This window comes from Rhodofomes roseus (assembly GCF_022264815.1).
Source record: "Rhodofomes roseus strain CIRM-BRFM 1785 chromosome Unknown C8Q71scaffold_20, whole genome shotgun sequence".
Taxonomy (NCBI): domain Eukaryota; kingdom Fungi; phylum Basidiomycota; class Agaricomycetes; order Polyporales; family Fomitopsidaceae; genus Rhodofomes; species Rhodofomes roseus.
The window spans coordinates 192,471-208,079 of record NW_025952976.1 but is presented as its reverse complement, the minus strand read 5'-3'; the positions used below and the strand labels follow the sequence as shown (position 1 = coordinate 208,079).

The window sequence follows — 15,609 nt, the reverse complement described above, 5'->3', positions numbered from 1 at the left end:
TTCCCGGTCATCATGCAAATGGACTGACAGCCCGGACATTGGCAGGACATGACAGATCTATTTCTCTTACTGACCGGTAGCAATGGTGATCAGTCGTTCCTGGAGATTGCTCTGCGTCTCAGAAGAAAGAACTTGAGCTGACCCAAAGGTGACCGGAAGAAGGTGGTCCTGACCACTTGGGCGACTCGCCGGCTTCAAGTTGATCACTGCGAAGTGATCAGCCCTAATGGACAAGCCCTAGATCATACATCTCTGAGCGCACAACGATCGCTCTGATCTCCCACCCCTCCACAGTCCCACGTCCAGGGTGGCCGGTTTGCAAATGAGGACCCTACTTGGCAGTCGTCGAAGTCGTGAAACAGGCCGTGCGACCGTGACGTCCCGCATTCGTCGCGGGCTATTTCGAGCTCGGAGCGAGGACTTACGAGGGCAGATTGAATTCACATGTCAGGAATAACGTACGTACTCTGAGTCAGTACTCTCGTCCAATTCAAATCTGTAATTATCACAGATTCTCACTCGTACTCGTACTCAAATTCGACTGCGCAGTCGACCAACGAACACATCCGGATATCGGAAATGCGCGTGTCGGGACTGTAGATACACCGTCGTGCTTGGTCTAGGCCACCTGACGCGAACGCACTGGCATTCTATGGCCGGGCCCGGGATTCGATTCTCGAAGGGCGCGAGCCTCCGCCGCGAGGGGCTTTGAAGGTCCTTCAAGTTAGACGACCCGGCCTAAAACGTCTCGATGTCCTCATGTGGCTAGTGCCCAGGAGGAAGGAGGTAGTGACAGCATGCCAGTCCCTGCAGGGAAAGGGCCCGGATGTTAGGCAGCCTGCATGGAACGTCGCCGCTTACGGCCTGACTCGGAGGCCGAGGATCGAGCTCCGCCGTCGACGATGGCCCTCCTCTGCAGGCTAGAGACGTACATTCCGTGAGACCCGGTAGCTTGTGTCACAAGGATGTTCAATATGGTGAGTGGTCAATCTGCAAATGTTCTCCACTGTACCCGGTTATTGCTCGCTACAGCCTGAACACGATCCGCGGCGCATGAGAAAAGGCCCCAGCTCTACATACAGGTGAGTAAGGAATGTTCCGACACTTCAGCTTGCGGGAAGCCAACTTTGATGTACACGCTTCAAATCGCGTCGTTGACGTTGAGACCTGTGGATTGTTGGTCAATCTCGCTAGGATGTGGTTGTAGCGGACTCGAGTTGCCATCGTTCCCGCTGCCTGGACCCGAGTCCGTACAGCTGTCTTTCCAAGTCTTTCCATCACCTCCCGGCCTCCGTCGTTCCGCACAGGTTCCGCACCGCTAAACCTCCTTTTACATAACCGGCCCAGATCTCATACCAGTCTGCCTCGGCTAACCACGATCAGGTCGCGATCGTTTTGCATGACATATGGCAGATCTGCAAGCACTGACGCAACGACATCGAGATCAGTGGCGATGAGGTGAGATGCGACCGTGACCGGGCTTGCCTGCACAGCTGTTGTTGACTGTTGTCCTCGCCGGCCGCCGTCTGACTCTCTTCTTGGCGGACTAGATCCTTCAACGTTCAACCAGCTTGCCGGTCATCACTGGCATGCCAATCTCGTTTACAAGGACGATACTGGTTTGAAATTCGTCTCCTCCTGTCGCCGGCGCTGGTTGCCTCCCGGTGGCTCGAGCCTCCTCTTCAGCCGACACAGCTGTTCATTATTACATGGGAGGCACTGTCGTAATCATTAGCCTGAGGGTAAAACTCGCTCGTGTACAAGTCACTCAGGTGAGCCTATCGTAACGCTCTGGCTCGTGCATGCCCGCGTATATGCGCTCCTAGACTGAACTTTGACGTCTAGAATAGGCCGCTCTCCGGATGATTGAGCATGTCCGCCAATGGATCGGTTTAAACTATGCAAATCCCGAAACCCGAGGCGCGTTCGTCAAGGCTGCGACATTGAGGCGACATTTACACCCGGGTCAAGCTTACAACACGCCGCTAGATCACGCATCGACCAATCTGTTCTGCACTCGACACTACCATCCGTATAGACGACCTCGTATCGTCTGGTCTTCCGCGGATATTATGCGGTCATGGGTATGTTCTCCCTCCCGTCCCCCATTCCCTTGTCCCCTCCGGCGTACTAGCCAGTACATATGTCGGAACACCGCTTGCGCCATGTTTCCGGATGAGTCCGTGTGCAGGTTATCTGCAAATATGATAGTTTGTCCCGTTCTCTACCTGCTGGACCGTTGATACGCTGCTTGGTCCCCCTTTGACATCCTCGAGAGCAACTACCGCAGATGCGATCGAAGACTCACAGTGCGAGGGCGATATTTTGTGGCCTCCGATTGCATCCTCAGTGTGGCGCAATGCTCTGCTGATATCGAGGTGATTCACCTTGGTCGTGTATTGTGATCCACTGTCCCGTTCCACATCGTAGTAAGTAAGTCTTTGCCGTCAGTCTGTTGAGCGTGGCTGGTGTTTGACCGTTGACGCTGGGAAAATCAGTTCATCCTACTATTGAATTGGACCTACGCTCACAAAAGCATCTGACGAATCTGGGAAGGTGGTGGAAGGCTGAAGGTAAATCATGGTTGCAATTGTTTACGCACGTGCAATACTATGTATGTAGCGATATCTGCTTGTTCGACTGACTCCGTCTTTGTCCGAGCATCACAGGCTGGTGAGTGTACGTTTGTTTCTGTCATATGGCGCACTTGTGTGTGTCGCGTCTAACTTCAACTGACTGAAGTTATGAAGTCTCGAACAGGCATCAATTGACCTCGTTCGGTGCCTGTGTAACCTCACAGTGCTATAGCATGAGCCTATGCTACGTACGAGGTACTTCTCAGCCAGTTGAATGAATGATGACCGCGATCCAACAGGTTTCCATCACAGGATATTTTTGTCCGCACGAGGCCATCGATTCCGCCTGTGGTTCTGAATGCACGTCGTAGGCCTCTCCGCCGCCCTTCCCCGCCTATGATGTGCAGACGCACTGGCAGAACGTGCGCTGAGAAGTGCGCGCTTTCTCCCAACCCGGTTGCCGCTCTCTCGCGGCGGCAAAGGTCGTAGGCCAGCGCAAGCGAGCCCTGTTTGGCACCTTCAGGTGGGATGCCGTACACTCAGGCTGGCACACGTGCGCTACTATCTTCTTCTCGTCTACCCTTGGGTTCGCGACTCCTATACGCAGGACATGTTTTGTGCTTGGACTTTGCTCAGAAGTACTGGCATCAGTTGTTGGACAATACGTCAGGGATCGTAGCAGCCTGTGTGAGCGTTGCGGCCGTCTCGTACCTGACGCGATCGCGGGATCAACCCGTCGATCGATCGAAGGACTGTCTTCTCGGATACGTGCGCACATCCGGTTCCCCGCACGGCCAGTACACCATCCCCTTGGTCTCAGCGGCGATACGAGTACTGACATAACTCACCACATTATGGACCACTCATGCATCAGCTTGGACCTCCATGACAAGGCAGGGACGCGGAGGTGCCTGAGGAAGGTGTCCGCATTGGCCACTGGCACACGTGGGTATCGAATCCGCCCCGCGTGATATGTTCATAGCGGATGCGCAGGCCGCGGATAACAACCTCGCACGGTGGTCCGTCAGTGGTCCGTCACTATTAATTACCCCACCCCCCTGAATAAGTACTCGGGCGCCCGCCATACATATACAGCGATGACGGCACAGCGAGCAGCTCCCCATCGACCCCAGGCTCACAACTCCCAGCCTGATGCAGCGTCCGGCCTTGCTCGTCCACGTCTTCGCCGCGCTACTCTGCTGCAGCCCGCTCCTCGCGGCCGGTCAGGCAGCGGCCGCCGCTGCATATGCTCCCCAACTGGCCCCGTGTCCAGCAGGCTTCTCGCTGGTTCGCGAGGCAGGCACCGAAGCTCAGTCTCAGACCCTAAGTCAAGGCGAGCGCGAGTACATCTCGGCCAAGCAATATACAGTGCTCCCGGACGCGTGGAAGTCTTATCTCTCTTCCGTGGAAGGCAGCGCGAGTGGTAGCTCGTTGCCAGCATATGTTTCCGAAATTCTCGGCGGAAACTATGGATGGACGGCCTATCCTAGGTTGGGCATTGCAGCAAGTGGGGGCGGGTACCGCGCGGCGACGTTCGGTGCCGGCGTGCTCAACGCGCTCGATGGGCGTAATGTCTCAGCGGTCGCAGCTGGTACAGGTGGTCTCCTGCAAGCGGCGACCTACCTCACCGGACTATCCGGAGGGAGCTGGCTGGTGACGTCGCTCGCCCAAGCGGATTTTCCTACAATCCCGGATCTTGTGTTCGGACCCGCCACCGCGAACTCAACAGGCTTTGGTGGATGGAATGCAGTGTACAGCCTGCTAGAACCGAGCAATGACCCCATTGTCAACGCCGCCTACGTGCTTGACGTCATTGGAGAGGTAGGGGACAAGAACGCAGAAGGGTTTCCGGTGACCATTAGCGACGTTTGGGCTCGTGCCCTGTCGAGGCACTTTGCCAATGGTACGGACGCGGCGAACTTTTACGACACAAGCGCCACCCACGGTGCTGGGATCACTTTCTCCTCGCTGCCAAATCTGTGCGTTGCCGGTATGATGTTCTTGTCTGCTGTGATGCTGACCACAACGCTAGAGACACGTTCCAAACTTACGTGCAACCGTTCCCTATATTGGTCTCGGATTCCTGGTCGCCGCACGGGAATTTCTCCGCTGAGGCGGACCTCGAGGATGCTTACGTCCCACTAACTAACCCGATTTATGAGTTCAACGTCTGTGAGTGGGGAGGGACTCACAGTCACAGTGTTGCTCACGAAGGCTCACAGACGAGTTTGGTTCGTACGATCCAATGCTCGGTGCCTTCATCCCCATGGCAAACATGGGCACAACAAATGAAAGCATTTGCGTTACGAACTTTGACCAGGTTTGTTTCGTCGAGGCGCTCTCCGCAAGCCTATTCAACGAGTACAACAGCTCCGTGAGTCTCTCCGAACAGCCACCTCAAGCGAAGCTTACCGCAGTCCATAGGCTGCAGCTTTGATGAACTCATCCATATATGAGCTCATCGAGATCTTGGAAGAACTGCTACCTCAGACATTGATCGACTACACCGTCGGCATCGTACCGAATCCGTTCCAAGGCTTGCACCCGGAGACGTTTATCGACACGAATGAGACGTACCTGCAGATCGTCGATGGCGGAGAAGATGACGAAACCGTACCCCTCCAGCCATTGCTCGTCAAGGCTCGTGAAGTCGATGTTATCTTCGCTATTGACGCGGTAAGCCCTCGTTGCGTCCTGAGTTCCGCCGACCGCTTGCTAACGCCAGGGATGTTAGGCATCAGATACGGAGTACAACTGGGTAGACGGAAGCTCTATCATAGTGCGTCCTGCTCGCAAACAGCTCCTGGAGGCTCACCTAACATGTGGGACCTAGGCTACCCAGGAGCGCATGGCGTACTTCGCCGGGACGTACTCTTTCCCGCCTGTACCACCAGACAACAGCACCTGGCTCACCGAGGGGCTCACCACGCGCCCGACCTTCTTCGGTTGCAACAGCAGCGGCGCATCCGGGGCGCCGCTCCTCGTCTACCTGGGCAACGGCGGGCCGCCCCTCGGCGAGACCACCGCCTACACGAACACGTCGACCGAACAGCTCGCGTACAGCGCGGACGAGCTCGAGGCGATGCTCAGCCAGACGTTCGACGTCGCGACGCAGGGCATCCCGAGCGACACGGAGAGTGGGTGGGAGAAGGACCCGGAGTGGGCGGGTTGTTTGGCTTGTGCGGTTGTGGATCGGGCGAGGGAGCGGCAGAGTATTGAGAGGAGCGGGTCGTGTCAGAGCTGTTTGGAGCGGTATTGCTGGAGCTGAGCGTGCACGGCGACGATTCGACATTACTTGACAGACTCAACGGGACAAGGATACTTTTGGACATGCCCACACCCTAATCTTTGAATATTTATACTCATGGAACGCACACACCTGTCTCTAGGGTCGCTGACATTGCCAGTCATTACCAATGCTCGCTGAAATTCTGTCAACCGCTCTATACCATGCGAACACGCGGCAGCCCAAATATGTGTAACATCTGTTGCGCCATCACGGCGGTAACTCTAGGATCCAACACTGCCATCTATGAGCACACTGATGCACCAATAACTAGATCCAACACGCACCTCTATGGATACATATCGCCCAGATCTTCATGCCTCCGAGCCGAACAGTTGATCAACCCAGAATCAAGCCTCAACCTCCCATCCAAAGACGCTTTCGCTCTCTTTCAACCGCTCGCACACAAGCTTCACCTTCTCGTCGTCCACATTCGCGACCGAGAAGCGTATCCACCTCTCCGGCTCCTCCCCCGATCTGGGCTGCTGGTTCGGCCCGAAGAACCCAGCGGGCAGGACGACGACGCCGAGCTCCTGTGCGAGCCGCTTGCACACCGTGTTCGCGTGCACGCCCTTGAACGGGTGCTTCACGAACGCGTAGTACCCGCCCTGGCTGCCGATCTGCCAGTGCGCGGGGAGCACCTGCCGGAAGAGCTGGTGGCGGTGTTCGACCGCACGCGCGGTCGCGTCGACGAAGGGGCGGAGCGAGGGGAGCAGCGGGGCGAGCGCGACTTGCGGGGGCCGGGGCGCGCAGATTTGGAGCGAGTCGAGCGCGGCGTTGACGTGCGGGATGAGGGCGGGGGAGGCGCAGAGGAGGCCGAGGCGGTGGCCTGGGATGCAGTATGCCTTGGAGAAGGAATAGAGGTGGATGAACGTAGAGCGCCAGTCCCAGTCGGGGATGGAGAAGGGCTTGAAGAGGTCGTGGGGAGGTCCGGTAGTGACGAAGTCACGGTAGGTCTCGTCAATCACTAGGGCAATGTTGTGCTTGCGGGCGAGCTTGGCAAAGTCTGTAATGAGGGATGAAGGGTATACACAACCAGTCTGGGCGGGTTAGAGACGGTAATGCCAACACGGAGGGGCGGACTCACAGGGTTGTTTGGTGTGACCAGAACAATCGCCTTGGTCTTCGGAGTGATCAACGACTCACAAACTGGAATGGATGGCATGAAACCATCTTCCGGTCGTGTAGGTAGAAGTACCGGTTTGATGTTGAGAGTTGTCAAAGTCATCCTGAACAGGTGTTAGATGCGCATCTACACCAAAATGAAACGGACTCGTACTCATGATTGAAGTACCTGCAACAAAGTCAGACTATGGGCGCCCGAGACAAGTGTCGCAACTCACCAAGGTAACGGCAGAATCATCTCGTCTCCCGCATCGGCCAGAGTCATAGCTATTGAAACAAACGCCAGGTTGCACCCTGCGGTGATAGCGATGTCGCCCGGAGTGACATCAATGTCCTCGCCGTATCTGTACTTCATCTCCTCAACGGAAGCCTTTCGCAGAGCTGGCTCTCCCTCATTGGGTACGTAGCCGCATTTCGTCGGATCTGACGAGGCGGCCCCTAATGCATCGAGCACTTCTTGCGGGGGAGGGATACCTGGTACGCCCTGGGACATGTTGAGCAAGGGCCGTTCGGGCGTCGCGACATACGCCTCTGCCCATTCAAAGGCCTGTGGAATTCTAGGCATTACTCACTCCAGATGTACTCTTGAGAGCAAAGTCTTTCATCACTCACGGAGGTTGACTGGTTGCCTCGATTCCACGAGACAGACGGAAGGCGAGCGGGGGTGCCATAGTTCTTGGTTGTCCTCAGCTGAGCACGACACGCGAGGATCCGAGTCAAGTTACTTTGAATGCAGCTGCCTCCACGTAGAGGCTGCGAGACAAGACAGGGGCCCTTGAGGTCGAGGTCTGAGGAGGGACAGGGCGCGCAATGTCCGCATCGTTCTGGAGAGCGGTGAGCGATACGCCCGGCGAGCGTCTACAGAGCGAGTCAAGGCGTACCTCAGTCCGCTCGGAGTCGGCAAACGACAAGCTGCTTTTCCGTGTCCCACCATCTCCAGAGCGTTCATTTCCTTCCTGCGCGGAGGACTGTGACGGGAAGAGCGAAGAGGTGTCTGCGAGCGTCAGGTTCCCCAGGCAAGTGCTCACGGACGCACGGTCTTCCGTGCTGATCTCACCTGACGGGCCCCATTTGTTTACAGGCTTTGCTCATCTTCAACGCCAGCAGTGTGCCGAGCTGAATGGCAGGCGGCGTTGGCAGACTCGCGAGACTAACTCTCTTCTCTGGGCCACACTGTTCACTGTGCGACGTGCGTCACGCGTTCCTCCTCGCACCCCCCACTCACTCACAACCTACCCCCATGGGCCACACAGACGGCCAAAGCAGAGCTTGCCAAAGTCAGACAACAACGGCCGTTCAACCTCGAGACGGTCAATATCCAGGACGTGGGACAGGAGCGGTGGAAGCGGAAGTATGTCTACTGGATCCCGGCGCTGCACATCGAGGGCAAGGAAGTCGCGAAAGGCCGCTGGGACGCACAGACAGTGAACGAGGCGCTCGACGCCTGGGAGCGGGAGCCATGGACGACGGAGGACACGAAGAAGCCCTGAATCCACGTACCCCACCCCCGTTTGTCGTCGATATCAAGCCTAGCTATGGCAGCCTGTACTATGAACTTCACTTCTATGACCTCTGTGGTGCCGGCGCCCTGGGGATGGAACACATCCAGGAGCAAGACGAGAGCAACGTGCGACGCTGCTTCAACTGCGGTTCGCCCGACCACGCGCTGTCCTCTTGCTCCGAACGTCGCAACCACGCCCTGATCTCCCTCTCTCGCCAGTTGTTCAACTTCTACAAGGATGAGTCACTGGCGAGCTCGAGGCGCATACACGAAGTTGAAGGCTGGCGACGACAGCGGCTCGCATGGCTGGAGGAGTTCGAGCCTGGTCAGATCAGAGGCGAGCTTCTACGCGACGCGTTGGGCTTGAGAAACGGAGATCCTGGAGAGCATGTGGAGTGGTTGCCCAACATAGCATGCTGGGGCTATCCAAAGGGTTGGGTGGGCGAAGGTGACCCGAGACTACAGGTGTGGAAGATCATCACCGACGAAGGAGAACAAGACGACGGGGTGAATGATAACTCGTCGTCGTTTGTGATCGCTGGGGAAGACGAAGAACGGCTTCAGCTTCCCTCGAAGGCATATGTGGTCCCGTCCCCTTCCGAAGACGATAACATACCTACCTCTGACGCCGACGCGAGCCCTCAGCTGCAAACAGAACCACATCGGGATGTAGGCTATCGAGAGCTAAGACGGTGGGCGAGCTACCCAGGCACCTACTTCCTTTCGTCCAGGCTCTTCGTCTACAGCAGTCAATGTCTTCCCGAACCCGGTCGAGGCGCATCTTCTGGAGTCGTCAGCAGTACCTTCGACGCCGAGAGGCAGGTACTCTGGGACCGGATCGTATCACAAACCTATGGCACTCGTCAGTTGACCCTCGCACCACCGTCATTCCTACCTCTGGGCTTACCACCGCCGCCGCCTTCTCTGAGCCCACCCCCTTTGCCTCCTTCAAGCCCACCACCACTGCTACCTCTGCCCAAGGCGGCAAGAACGTCATCATCCCGGGCAGACGACGAGCTGGAAGAGGGCGAAATATTAGATATGGATCTATCCGACACAGACTAGCTTATCCGTCCCATTCATACCATATATCGCTTTGTACAAGTTCTCGTCAATCATGGGCCGGATATCCACCACGGACAATGGGAAGTGCGAGCTAACATTGCGCCATGCGTAAGTACACTGATCCACCATTAACCCCGTGGTATGTTACAACAAGTACAGGCAAGCGCCGCTAACTAAGGCTACAGAGATACGTTGCAAAGGCCTCGCAGAGGCACGACAGATTAAAGTGTTGTCCATGGTGTAGATCATCCTGATGGGTGAGTAGTATCTGTAGACGTCAAGTATCGTCTAATGCTCGTCGCGCGCGTTTAGATGGCAATGGGACTTGACTTGAACCGCGGCTCAGGCGTCGCTGAGCGCGAGCTCGTGGTCGAGGGGGTTCCCGGTCGTGGGGGTACTGCGTAACGAGGAAGCGTCTCCAGGGGCTTCGAGATGAGGAAGCCTGCACAGCAATCTCTCAGCTAATGTTGATTCGTCGAAGAACAAAGCAGACGTACCCTTCAGCCCAGCTTGCTTCTCACCCTGCCTTCCGAAGCCGAAGCCAGCCTTCTTCCGCCCGAACTCAGTGGCACCGCCCTTCCAGTTCCCGTTGAAGACGTCGTCGACGAATTTCTCCGCCGGTGCCTGGAGGGGACCAGGCAGCTTGCTCGTAGGGAGGACGTCCTTCGCGCGCTCGCGCCACGCGAAGATGCAGCGGCGCTCCTTCGCACGTTCGCGGAAGATGAGGCCGAGGAGCATGTTGACGCAGCCGAGGGCGAAGAGGAAGAACGCTGCGACAAGCGTGAAGTCGTCAACGTGGTGCGAGAGGATGGTGGCGCCGATCAGGCCCTCGAAGATGCCTAGGGGCCCGAGCCCGAACTCGCTGCCGAGGACTGGGAAGAAGCGGTTGAAGAAGGCGTAGGGCCAGCCAACCTCCGAGAGGATGAGGGCGATGACCTCCAACATTATGAGGATGCGGTTGATGACCGCCCAGAATATACCGGCTGGTTGGTTCGGGACGTCGCTATTCCTGTGGCGGGAGTGGCGCATGTCAGTACCGAGACTAAGGTGAGGCTACGAGCGAGACATACGGGATATAATCGCAGTTTTGATAACTGGTGCTGTTCGATTGGGCCTGGAAGTCGTGGAATGCTTGGACGTCTTTGGTCATGACGAAGATGCTGCTTGCGAAGACAAGTAGAAGAGAGACGATGCTTAGGGCGCGGACGGCGTTCAAGCCGAAGAAGATATCTAGTGGTAAGAATCGTCAGTCGCCGTTTGAGGTCACTGATGTGGCACGACTCACATGCACGAGGAGGCAGCATCTTGGAGCAGTCTATATGATGTGTCTGACTGGAAGGAACGAGAGCAGGTATGAAAGAGAGAGACGTGAATCCGAGTCGCTTGCGGGCTGAAGCTCAGTAAAGAATGGAGGGTGTCCCGACACCAGACGTGGAAAGAACGAGGAGAGACGTGACCGAGAGGTGAGGATATTAACAGGCCCACGCATCCTTATATTGTTCGCCAGGTATGGGCAGCATCCCCATTTCATAATTGAGGCTATTGTCCCGAGTCATCACTGCCGCATTGTCGCGCGCACGAGAACAATAACCACAACGGTTGCCTTTCGCGGCAGATTTACGTACTGGAACAAACGCGCGCGCCGTTGCCAAACAACGCATCAACAATGACGGCGCTTGTGCGGCTTGTGCGCAAACACAACATTGTCTCCGCCCACTGTGCCCCGCCCACTGTTTCTCTGGACTCGCCACGCGCCCTTCTGTTGCGACAGACGCTGATAAGTTGTAGACGCAAGCAATGACTCGCTCGAGCAAAATCGCCCCGGCGTTTGGAACACAGTTCTTGATCCAAGCGGGAGCGCCCAGCCTCAGTGCGTTGCACGACGGAGTCATGCAGGACTCATCGAGCGACGCGCGACACGATGTGCGAATCAAGCACATTGACTCATGAGCATCACCTATCGCGGCAAGTCCGGGGTAAAGATTCGGCAGACGTGTGCTATCGATGTCTCAGGGCAGTCAGCAGTCAAGATGCTTCGGTTCGCTCTCTGCTTGACTTGCCATTACCTCTTCCGAAAGACAGATATGGGTCCTTATGGACAGCAAGATGACGTGTGCAATGGGAAACGTAAAGACCGAAGTCATAATCATCATCTGTCATACGACCGGAGAAGGTCAGGCAAGAACGCATAGCAGTCAAGTAGTCAACGCAATAAGTTACGCGGAAGTCACTACCTAATAGCATCCCGAAGGCCCCAGCCTTCTCAAAGCAATATCTACGCAGAATATGCAGGCGGAGGCATGTCTCCCGAACCCTCAGCCGGGCGCTCGGAAGCAGCTTCTGCTGCCTTGTCTCTGCGAGGAGCCGACGGCCCAGCTTGCGCGGGCCCGCCATCCTCATGCTGCACCACAGGCCAGATAGCAGGCATCGACGGGACAGGCATCCTCAGCGAGGGCGTCCCGAAGAAAGACGCGCGCAGTGACGTGCGTGGGGTGTGGCTCCGCGACGCAGGGGGCGCGCCGTCCTGCCGCTCGGGGGCCTTCCCCCGCCGGGGACGGGGCAGGAAGTGGCTCTTCTCCGGGAGCGGCGGCGGCGTGAGCAGCGCGGAGTTGCGAGGCGAGACGTTCGAGACGTGTAACATGGGTAATCTCGGGCTGGGCGGGTTGACGGTGAGCTGCGGAAGAGGCTGGCTTGCAGGCGTGGCCCGGGGCGTGGCGCGGATGGTCGCGATGGAGGACCGGTCTGATTGGTCAGGCGGCGGGGATTTGCTAGGTACGACGGAATACCATGTCGCACGGGGAGATTTAGGGAGAGGTTTGAGCTTGGAGGCAAATCGCATCGGTAGGTCCTTCTGCGGAGGTGTCGGTGGGATGGTGTTGACGGAGATGTCCCCAAGTTGGTAGGGCAGCCCTTCTGTGAAGGGACGCGCCTCGGCGTCGATATCGATGTCGCCCTTTTTGTCCCGCCGCTTCCGTAGCATCCTACTGGCCAGTGTCGTCATGTCAGGTTCAGGATCTTTCTCTTGGACATCGTCAGGACGTTTCTTCCCTCGTCTGAGGGAGGGGAGAGTCAGTATCAGTAGGGTCCGAGATTGCAAAGCAATTCACTCACGAAAAGAATGCAAAGCCAAACGCCAGAAGGACCAAAGCGGCAATTCCACCGATAATCGCGCCAATAATTGCACCCGTAGGAGCCGAGTCGCTACTCGTGCTGCTCCCTGACGGCAGGCTGGCAGCAAGTGTTGACGACGCAGTCACGGCGACGACCTCCAATGAGGTTATCTGAGTCGTTACAGTGGACCCTCCCACCACTGTCGTCTCAGTGGACTGTAACAAGAAGGTGGTGGATGACGGCGGAGACGACGATTCTGCGGATGTCTGCGCATCAGAAGACGACGTAGAGCCGTCGGACGTTGAGGTCGCGGTAGACCCGGAAGAGCCGGAGGATGGAGCTGAGGTCTGCGCGGAGGTGCTCCCGCTAGAGCAGGTCGTTCCGTACAGGGTGTTCGTGATTGCTTGCGTTAGCGTGACAGTCGTCATTATAGGAATCTGCAGAGTCGTAGCTCCCCCTGTTGAACGTCGCCCATCCAGTCAGCTCCTCACCCCGCAACGCAAACGAGTTCAGCACAGCTCACCTCCAATGGTCGTCTCGAAAGTCGAACATGTCGGCACAGGAAAGAGGCCAAACGTGGCCGTCCCGCACGAGGTCACCGTCGACTTCGTCGTCGCGTACGAGCTGACGCTCGTGCTGTACGACGTCGAGACGCTCTCCGAGCTCAGCGTGGCCAGGGACGTGCCCGTCACCGTCGAGTAGCAGGACATCGTGGTTCGCTACCAACAGGCCTGGCGGCGCAGCGTAGTGCGGGTGTACTGGTCTAGGGCTATACATGCGGCGGGCTGCAGCGGCCTACCTGCAACAGTGTGTGTAGGCACCCGGCGTGCATGCAGTCCTGGGCATGTTGTTCCGCTTTGTTGAATGAGTATGTCAGGCCATCCTCCAGAAGGTCGAGGATCGACGCCCATGTGTAGAACGTCGAGTATGTCGCCTGCGCAGCCTCTATGAAGGGGAACTAATGTGATGGTGAAGAACAAGTACTCACTCGCACCGGGTTGCCTAGCATTAGGATAGGACAACTTGAGTTGCACACTGTGACGGTCCAGTGAGTGCACGGTCGCCGCGGTGATGTGGCGCGACAAACGACGAACATGTGTCAACGAATTGCCTCGTGCGTTCCACGCACTGAGTATCGCAGCAGTTCCAGTGGGGTCAGGGCAGGCATCTCACTGCGCTTCTAGCAGCATAGATCGAGGTCAAGGATATACTTCACCTTATAAAGCCCGCTGCGCCCATGGAAGAACTTGAGACTGGTCCCGGACATATACTTTCACCCAGGAAACAAGCATGGAGGCCCGCATTCGTAATGAACCCGCAAGTGAGTGATTATCGTAGAAGCCAGCACAATAAGACCATCTATTAGACCCGTAGATAGTAGCAGAGAGACCCAGAGTAGACAAGAGGACCCATTAAACCCCAGATATTCAAGGTATACAATGAACGCTAGTGATGAGCCTAGGATCTTCTAGGTATAGTACCACAGATGAGCACGTCGAGCCATGATCGCACCCGGGTATCATGCACATCTGACGACCAACTCGCCTCTCGAGCGGAAGTCGGGTAACGCGTTGGATATAAGGTCATGCACGAGTGTGTAGTTGTTCGCCTGCCACATCGCAAGGCAAACGTCGAACGTGACTCGCACGCCCGCGAACCGCGGATGTGACAAGGCACAGTTCAGCAGCACCCAGTCGAACGCGTGCAAGTCCTGGCACCACGGCGCCATGAGCAACACATCGATGCTCGCGATCTGTGTAGACGTGATCTGAGCGACGAGAGTAGGCACCCAGTTGCAGCAGTCGGGGAGGACTGGGCCCCCGAGCTGGAGGTGACGCAAGCTGGGGTTGGCGGAGAGGTCGATGCTGTTGCGTGACAGCGATTCCGCGGCCACTGGGCGAGGCAGATCGAGGGAAAGCGACTCGAGATGAACGCCGGTGGCGCGCAATAGGTCGCCGAGGGCGTCGGTGCACCCCCGCTCGCGCCAACGGATGTCGATGTCCTGGATCTTCAGTTCGTAGCCTGACTGCAAGAGCCATTGAGTGAGCAGAGTCGACGGTGAGCCTGGGTGCAAAACGAGGCGACGTAATGGTGGTCGCTCCGGACTGTCTTTCAGCTCTGGAGGGGATTGCGAGTGCTGCTGAGACCAGTAGGTCCAGTAAACGCGGTCACAGATGAGCTCCGTGAGACCCGCGGCTGCGTGGAGGACGTCCTCGATCTGCGACGAACATCCGAAATGGACGTTGGAGAGGACAAGCCGCGACAGGCGGGAGACCGCCCCAAGGAAGGGGCGCGTGCGCTCAGGGGTCAGCTGGAGAGTGTTCCAGTTCAGCGAATTCAGCTCGAGCTCGATGAGCCTGGGGAAGCGATCGACGAGGTCGGGGACGTGGGCGACCCAGGACGAGTCGATGTTCCGATACGCGCCCGCCTGGTAAGAGAAGTGGTGCGCGACGACCTTGAGCTTGCGGACATACCGCGCAGCTGCGGGCGAGCCGTCCAGGACGCGCTCAAAGCGGTCACACTTGGAGAGGCCATCGACGATGACATCGCGGAAGATGTGCGTCCGAGCAGCGGGGACGAATACGCGACTGGCCGCGTTACACGCGATCAACGCCTTCCAGTCGTCCCAGAGATGGTCGACGACCTGGTCGAGGATCTCCTGGGGTAGTTCAGGGGCCATAACTCGCGCCTCCTACGGCCGCCCTGTCTACCTCGGTCTACCCGTACAAGGTCTTAAGACCAGGCGGGACCTGCATGATTTCCGTGAGCATTGTGCACTGGCCAGGAGCAGCCTACGTACCGCGTCGTGAATGGCGGAGAGGACAAGAGATGTGAACCGAGGCATCGTGCGATAGACGGTCGGCCGGGTGTGGACTGCAGGCGAGCGCTGCGAACAGCGACTGGGCTAGGCGCCGGGCGGAGGGGGCCGAACTGGCCATCTTCCC

General features: G+C 57.4%; 6 protein-coding genes across 6 annotated transcripts; 2 read left to right on the top strand and 4 right to left on the bottom strand.

The window, feature by feature from the left end:
* Positions 1-3,655: 3,655 nt before the first annotated feature.
* On the top strand, positions 3,656-5,992 carry C8Q71DRAFT_775512 (lysophospholipase). The gene is made up of 6 exons (XM_047924612.1): positions 3,656-4,555; positions 4,609-4,748; positions 4,799-4,950; positions 5,001-5,252; positions 5,311-5,355; positions 5,410-5,992. Exons 1-6 carry the CDS (start codon positions 3,729-3,731, stop codon positions 5,842-5,844), a joined length of 1,851 nt encoding a protein of 616 aa, XP_047775675.1. The 5' UTR covers positions 3,656-3,728; the 3' UTR covers positions 5,845-5,992.
* Positions 5,993-7,810, bottom strand: C8Q71DRAFT_775510 (pyridoxal phosphate-dependent transferase). Its single transcript, XM_047924611.1, has 6 exons — positions 7,600-7,810; positions 7,206-7,544; positions 7,142-7,156; positions 6,950-7,091; positions 6,150-6,902; positions 5,993-6,099 (listed from the first exon to the last, which is right to left on the bottom strand). Exons 1-5 carry the CDS (start codon positions 7,656-7,658, stop codon positions 6,213-6,215), a joined length of 1,245 nt encoding a protein of 414 aa, XP_047775674.1. The 5' UTR covers positions 7,659-7,810; the 3' UTR covers positions 5,993-6,099; positions 6,150-6,212.
* A 58-nt stretch (positions 7,811-7,868) lies between these two features.
* Positions 7,869-9,624, top strand: C8Q71DRAFT_775506 (uncharacterized protein). Its single transcript, XM_047924610.1, has 2 exons — positions 7,869-8,003; positions 8,069-9,624. The coding sequence occupies exon 2, from the start codon at positions 8,108-8,110 to the stop codon at positions 9,551-9,553; it is 1,446 nt and encodes a 481-aa protein (XP_047775673.1). The 5' UTR covers positions 7,869-8,003; positions 8,069-8,107; the 3' UTR covers positions 9,554-9,624.
* On the bottom strand, positions 9,625-11,128 carry C8Q71DRAFT_775501 (uncharacterized protein). Its single transcript, XM_047924609.1, has 4 exons — positions 10,839-11,128; positions 10,624-10,783; positions 10,051-10,562; positions 9,625-9,995 (listed from the first exon to the last, which is right to left on the bottom strand). Exons 1-4 carry the CDS (start codon positions 10,855-10,857, stop codon positions 9,862-9,864), a joined length of 825 nt encoding a protein of 274 aa, XP_047775672.1. The 5' UTR covers positions 10,858-11,128; the 3' UTR covers positions 9,625-9,861.
* A 457-nt stretch (positions 11,129-11,585) lies between these two features.
* Positions 11,586-13,835, bottom strand: C8Q71DRAFT_243453 (uncharacterized protein). The gene is made up of 5 exons (XM_047917249.1): positions 13,759-13,835; positions 13,653-13,699; positions 13,188-13,598; positions 12,665-13,121; positions 11,586-12,606 (listed from the first exon to the last, which is right to left on the bottom strand). Exons 3-5 carry the CDS (start codon positions 13,372-13,374, stop codon positions 11,829-11,831), a joined length of 1,422 nt encoding a protein of 473 aa, XP_047775671.1. The 5' UTR covers positions 13,375-13,598; positions 13,653-13,699; positions 13,759-13,835; the 3' UTR covers positions 11,586-11,828.
* A 214-nt stretch (positions 13,836-14,049) lies between these two features.
* On the bottom strand, positions 14,050-15,573 carry C8Q71DRAFT_243281 (uncharacterized protein). The gene has a single exon (XM_047917248.1). It carries the CDS (start codon positions 15,342-15,344, stop codon positions 14,184-14,186), a length of 1,161 nt encoding a protein of 386 aa, XP_047775670.1. The 5' UTR covers positions 15,345-15,573; the 3' UTR covers positions 14,050-14,183.
* Between the last annotated feature and the right edge of the window lie 36 nt (positions 15,574-15,609).